General features: G+C 46.3%; 1 protein-coding gene across 1 annotated transcript in view; it reads right to left on the reverse strand.

Annotated features, from left to right (window-relative positions):
* LOC138354985 (leucine-rich repeat-containing G-protein coupled receptor 4-like) overlaps window positions 1–6,953 on the reverse strand; it is a 60,504-nt gene extending 53,551 nt beyond the window's left edge. The window contains exon 1 of the mRNA XM_069309689.1: window positions 6,771–6,953. Coding sequence (XP_069165790.1) covers window positions 6,771–6,953 — 183 coding nt within the window. The remainder of the gene's footprint in view (window positions 1–6,770) is intronic.
* Between the last annotated feature and the right edge of the window lie 729 nt (window positions 6,954–7,682).

The following is a 7,682-nucleotide window of genomic DNA, read 5'->3' on the forward strand; positions in this document are numbered from 1 at the left end:
ACCATGATCAGTCGTATTGTGTTCGATTAGGGCACGGTCCAAAACCAAGTGCTCCATTATACACGCACATATATGTGAGTTAACTACTCAGGTTCATTGATAGCACAGGAAAATATGCACATTTTCTATTTTCACACCACTCTACATCTGCCTCACTACTTCCACACCACTCTACATCTGCCTCTGTACTTCCACACCACTCTACATCTGCCTCTGTACTTCCACACCACTCTACATCTGCCTCACTACTTCCACACCACTCTACATCTGCCTCACTACTTCCACACCACTCTACATCTGCCTCACTACTTCCACACCACTCTACATCTGCCTCTGTACTTCCACACCACTCTACATCTGCCTCACTACTTCCACACCACTCTACATCTGCCTCTGTACTTCCACACTACTCTACATCTGCCTCACTACTTCCATACCACTCTACATCTGCCTCACTACTTCCACACCACTCTACATCTGCCTCTGTACTTCCACACTACTCTACATCTGCCTCTGTACTTCCACACCACTCTACATCTGCCTCACTACTTCCACACCACTCTACATCTGCCTCGCTACTTCCACACCACTCTACATCTGCCTCACTACTTCCACACCACTCTACATCTGCCTCACTACTTCCACACCACTCTACATCTGCCTCACTACTTCCACACCACTCTACATCTGCCTCACTACTTCCACACTACTCTACATCTGCTTCACTACTTCCACACCACTCTACATCTGCCTCACTACTTCCACACTACTCTACATCTGCCTCTGTACTTCCACACCACTCTACATCTGCCTCACTACTTCTACACCACTCTACATCTGCCTCACTACTTCCACACTACATCTGCCTCTGTACTTCCACACCACTCTACATCTTCCTCACTACTTCCACACTACATCTGCCTCTGTACTACCACACCACTCTACATCTGCCTCACTACTTCCACTCTACTATACATCTGCCTCTATACTTCCACACCACTCTACATCTGCCTCACTACTTCCACACCACTCTACATCTGCCTCTGTACTTCCACACCACTCTACATCTGCCTCACTACTTCCACACTACTATACATCTGCCTCTGTACTTCAACACCACTCTACATCTGCCTCACTACTTCCACACCACTCGATATCTGCCTCTCTACTTCCACCCCACTCTACATCTGCCTCACTATTTCCACACCACTCTACATCTGCCTCACTACTTCCACACCACTCGATATCTGCCTCTCTACTTCCACCCCACTCTACATCTGCCTCACTATTTCCACACCACTCTACATCTGCCTCACTACTTCCACACCACTCGATATCTGCCTCTCTACTTCCACCCCACTCTACATCTGCCTCACTACTTCCACACCACTCTACATCTGCCTCTGTACTTCCACACCACTCTACATCTGCCTCACTACTTCCACACCACTCTACATCTGTCTCTGTACTTCCACACCACTCTACATCTGCCTCACTACTTCCACACCACTCTACATCTGCCTCTGTACTTCCACACCACTCTACATCTGCCTCTCTACTTCCACCCCACTCTACTTCTGCCTCTCTATTTCCACACTACTCTACATCTGCCTCACTACTTCCACACCACTCTACATCTGCCTCACTACTTCCACACCACTCTACATCTGCCTCTGTACTTCCACACCACATCTGCCTCACTACTTCCACACCACTCTACATCTGCCTCTCTACTTCCACCCCACTCTACATCTGCCTCTCTATTTCCACACCACTCTACATCTGCCTCACTACTTCCACACCACTCTACATCTGCCTCTGTACTTCCACACTACTCTACATCTGCCTCACTACTTCCACACCTCTCTACATCTGCCTCTCTACTTCCACCCCACTCGATATCTGCCTCTCTACTTCCACCCCACTCGACATCTTCCTTACTACTTCCACCCCACTCGATATCTGCCTCTCTACTTCCACCCCACTCGACATCTTCCTTACTACTTCCACCCCACTCGATATCTGCCTCTCTACTGTCACGACCCTTGAGACTAAATAATGTTCTTCTCCCCACAGTGTAAAGAACAAATAAAAATCTGCCATGCCAATAGGTGTCTAGGGGTATAATTAATCACTGTATAAAAACGGGAGAACAATATATTTTGCTAAGGGTGACAACTTAACAACTATTAAATAAATAGTATCCAGAAATATTTATCAGCATGTAATACTATAGAATGCAAGTAATTATTTGAGACCTGAGCACTGTCACCAGAATATGGAGTAAGCCATAAATACACTAAAATCGTCTATCCAGATAAATTAATATTTATATGGGCTTAAAATAACAAAAACCAAGAACTTAGCTTAAACACAACTGCACTCGACCGCAGCCGCCACTCTACTGCCCAGGACGGGGTCCGCAGGCCCAACGTCGACTAACCGTCTACCCAAACACCAATTAACGTTCGCATGAACATTGTGAACATTCTAATTACAAAGGTCAGCCCTAAACTCCAACATTATTAACTAAGAGTTGTAATTACTGGTCTCACATTCCTTGAAATATTACGGCTACCAAATATGGGAATAAATAAATATAAAACTATAGGCAATTGATTTGCCAACAATCGCCCTGGCCATTCCCAAATATTGTCAACCGCCCACACGGCTAATTTCACGTGACATCCACCACCAAAACAAACCTTACACTCACTACCCAGCTATCTATGTTATATATACATATATAATGTATATATATCTATATACACAAATCTTATACAACTGACAGCAATATTTACGTAGAGAAAACAATAACATAATACGAGGTTCGGGAGAATTGGCAGAATCGTAATAAGATTCGTGACATCTACTTCCACACAACTCGATATCTGCCTTACTACTTCCACATTACTCGACATCTGCCTCCCTACTTCCACACTACTCGATATCTGCCTTTCTACTACCAAATTTCTCGACATCTGCCTCTCTACTTCCACACCACTCTAGTTCTATCCCTTCCAGACCACCACAGGAAGGTCAGTACACACACACAGTTACTTGCCACCACAAGAAGGTCAGTACACACACACAGTTACTTGCCACCACAAGAAGGTCAGTACACACACACACACACACACACACACACACACAGTGACTTGCCATCGCAGGAAGGTCAGTACACACACACAGTTACTTGCCACCACAAGAAGGTCAGTACACACACACACACACACACACACACACACACAGTGACTTGCCATCACAGGAAGGTCAGTACACACACACAGTTACTTGCCACCACAAGAAGGTCAGTACACACACAAACACACACACCGTCACTTACCACCACAAGAAGGTCTGTACACACACACACACACACACACACACACACACACACAATAGGGGCATCGTAACCTGGTGGATAGCGCGCAGGACTCGTAATTCTGTGGCGCGGGTTCGATTCCCGCATGAGGCAGAAACAAATGGGCAAAGTTTCTTTCACCTTGAATGCCCCTGTTAGCTAGCAGTAAATAGGTACCTGGGAGTTAGTCAGCTGTCGCGGGCTGCTTCCTGTGTGTGTGTGTGTGTGTGTGTGTGGTATAGAAAAAAATAGTTTGTAAAAAGTTGATTGACAGTTGAGAGGCTGGCCGAAAGAGCAAAGCTCAACCCTCGCAAACACAACTTGGTGAACACAACAAGGTGAATACACACACACACACACACACACACACACACACACACACACACACACACACACACACACACACAGTCAAGTGATGTGGTGGAGGCTGACTCCATACACAGTTTCAAGTGTAGATATGATAGAGCCCAATAGGCTCAGGAATCTGTACACCTGTTGACCTGTTGATTGACGGTTGAGAGGCGGGACCAAAGAGCCAGAGCTCAACCCCCGCAAGCACAACTAGGTGAGTATACACACACACACACACACACACACACACACACACACACACACAAAATGTCAGGAGCTGTAAATAGGTTTGTCCCAGCCCGACAGGAAAAAACAGAGAAGCAAAGGAAGAATCCGTGGTTTAATAGGGAAAGTATGAAAGCAAAGGAGCTGAACAAAAGGGCATGGAGGAACTTCCGTAATAACAGAACACCAGAAAGTAGAGAGAGATACGAAGGAACCAGGAACGAGTATGTTAGTGTGAGAAGAGCAGCTGAGAAAAGGTATGAAAATGATATAGCTAATAAAGCCAAGACCGAACCAAAGCTACTACACAGTCACATCAGGAGGAAGACAACAGTGAAGGAACAGGTGATGAAACTTAGGGTGGTGGAGGACAGGTACACAGACAATGACAAAGAGGTGTGTGAAGAACTCAACAAAGGGTTTCAGGAGGTCTTTACAATAGAACAGGGAGAAGTCACGGCGCTAGGAGAGGTGGCAGCAAACCAGGTGACCTTGGAAAGGTTCGAAATTACAAGAGATGAGGTCAAGAAGCACCTATTGGAGCTGGATGTGAGAAAAGCTGTTGGGCCGGATGGAATCTCACCATGGGTATTGAAAGAGTGTGCAGGAGCACTTTGCTTGCCACTCTCCATAGTGTGTAGTAGGTCACTGGAAACAGGAGACCTACCAGAAATATGGAAGACTGCTAATGTAGTACCAATATACAAAAAGGGTGACAGACAAGAGGCACTGAACTACAGGCCAGTGTCCTTAATATGTATACCATGCAAGGTGATGGAGAAGATTGTGAGAATAAACCTAGTAACACATCTGGAGAGAAGAGACTTCGTGACAACCCATCAACATGGGTTCAGGGAGGGTAAATCTTGCCTTACAGGCTTGATAGAATTCTACGATCAGGTGACAAATATTAAGCAAGAAAGAGAACGATGGGCGGACTGCATTTTTTTGGACTGTCGGAAAGCCTTTGACACGGGTAAAGTTGGGTCAGGACCAAAGAGCCAAAGCTCAACCCCCGCAAACACAATTAGGTGAGTACAGTAGCCCATAAAAGGTTGATGCATAAGCTGGAGAAACAGGCAGGAGTAACTAGTAGGGCGCTCCAGTGGATAAGGGAGTACCTAAGCAATAGGAAGCAGAGAGTTACAGTGAGGGGTGAGACCTCAGAATGGCGTGAAGTTACCAGTGGAGTTCCACAGGTCTCTGTGCTTGGACCTATCCTGTTTCTGATAGGTCTCCTGTTTCTGTAAATGATCTCCCAGAGGGTACAGACTCATTCCTCTCAATGTTTGCTGACGACTCCAAAATTATGAGAAGGATTAAGACAGAGGAGGACAGCTTGAGGCTTCAAGAAGACCTGGACAAGCTGCAGGAATGGTCGAACAAATGGCTGTTAGAGTTTAACCCAAGCAAATGTAATGTAATGAAGATAGGGGTAGGAAGCAGGAGACCAGATACAAGGTATCATTTGGGAGATGAGATACTTCAAGAGTCAGAGAGAGAGAAAGACCTGGGGATTGATATCACGCCAGACCTGTCCCCTGAAGCTCATATGAAGAGGATAACATCAGCAGCATATGCCAGGTTGGCTAACATAAGAACAGCCTTTAGAAACTTGTGTAAGGAATCTTTCAGAACATTATATACCACATATGTCAGACCAATCCTGGAGTATGCGGCTCCAGCATGGAGTCCATATCTAGTCAAGCATAAGACTAAACTGGAAAAGGTTCAAAGGTTTGCCACCAGACTAGTACCCGAGCAGAGAGGTATGAGCTACGAGGAGAGACTACGGGAATTGAACCTCACTTCGTTGGAAGACAGAAGAGTTAGGGGGGACATGATCACCACATTCAAGATTCTCAAGGGAATCGACAGGGTTGATAAAGACAGGCTATTTATCACAAGGGGCACACACACTAGGGGACACAGGTGGAAACTGAGTGCCCAAATGAGTCACAGAAATATTAGAAAGAACTTTTTTAGTGTCAGAGTGGTGGACAAATGGAATGCATTAGGAAGTAATGTGGTGGAGGCTGACTCCATACACAGTTTCAAGTGTAGATATGATAGAGCCCAAGAGGCTCAGGAACCTGTACCCCTGTTGATTGACGGTTGAGAGGCGGGACCAAAGAGCCAGAGCTCAACCCCCGCAAGCACAACTAGGTGAGTACACACACGCGCGCGCGCACACAGTCACTTGCTACAACAGTAATATCAGTACACACACTCACACAGTCACTGGCCTCCACAAGAAGGTCTGTACAGAGACAGCTGAACACTCACTCCTGCACCAACAAACAAAATGTACACACCTGTGGATATAACATTCATGTGTAGCGTCCAGCAGGTGGTGGGGCGGACGTGAGGCCATGAGTGACGTACTCACCTGTGTAACATCTGGGTGTAGTGTCCAGCAGAAGGTGGGGACGGTCGTGAGTGACGTACTCACTTGTGTAACATCTGGGTGTAGCGTCCAGCAGGAGGTGGGGACGGACGTGAGTGACGTACTCACCTGTGTAACATCTGGGTGTAGCGTCCAGAAGGAGGTGGGGGCGGTCGTGAGTGACGTACTCACCTGAGTAACATCTGGGTGTAGTGTCCAGCAGGAGGTGGGGACGGACGTGAGTGACGTACTCACCTGTGTAACATGTGGGTGTAGTGTCCAGCAGGAGGTGGGGACGGAGGTGAGTGATGTACTCACCTGTGTAACATCTGGGTGAAGTGTCCAGCAGGAGGTGGGGACGGAGGTGAGTGATGTACTCACCTGTGTAACATCTGGGTGTAGTGTCCAGCAGGAGGTGGGGACGGAGGTGAGTGATGTACTCACCTGTGTAACATCTGGGTGTAGTGTCCAGCAGGTGGTGGGGACGGAGGTGAGGCCATGAGTGACGTACTCACAGTCCCAGCGGTACCCACCAGCGCCAGGGTATACGGGGTCAGCCGCCAGGTACTGACAAGGACACTCCTCCCCACACACTCGCTGAGGGAAAGGTCTCTTTACAACTTCCATTCACGATATTTAATTTTGTTTGGGGCTATCCTCAGGACTATAATGCATATTTATATAAGTACAAACCGTATATTTTCATAAGTACTCTGTTGTGAGGTTCATTGTGTTGGAGAGTGTACATTCGATTGGAAAGTACAATTGTCATGTCCAATTGGTGAGAATGTCACTAAAGTACATGTCCAACATATTTGAGTCAGTTCACAGTAGGATTGTGACACTGTGTACTTTGACTTTATCGTAGCTTTTGATTCCGCGCCTCACGAACGAATGATTAGATTAACACGATAGAGATCATGGAATTGGGGGTGATATCTAAGGTTGGCTACGCCCATGGTTATTACAAAGCAATCAGTAAAAATGGAGGAAAGTCAGAGAACAAATCATTATAGGTAGTGTTCTGTGAGCCCCAGGTGGGCTTGGGCGTTCTGCAGGAGCGCAAGAGAGAGCGCAGTAAATTTTGAAAAGTGTATAATCTTTTTAACTTTGTCAGCTCAATTCTCGTCCTAAGATATTAAATTTGTATCAATGTGTTCGCAATAGAATTCTCTATAGGACTAAATGCATATAAACTCCAAGAGCCCGGCTTACCATCCGCAACTAACAGAGAAAGTGAGAGAAAGTTACGCGGGAGCGCACAAGAGTGATAAAATGTTTACACTCTTTTCAGTTTTGTCAACTCAATTCTCGTCCTAGGTCTTTCATTTTGGTATCATTGTGTTTGCAATAGAA

The sequence above is a fragment of the Procambarus clarkii genome, chromosome 65 (genome assembly GCF_040958095.1).
Source record: "Procambarus clarkii isolate CNS0578487 chromosome 65, FALCON_Pclarkii_2.0, whole genome shotgun sequence".
In the NCBI taxonomy this organism is placed as follows: domain Eukaryota; kingdom Metazoa; phylum Arthropoda; class Malacostraca; order Decapoda; family Cambaridae; genus Procambarus; species Procambarus clarkii.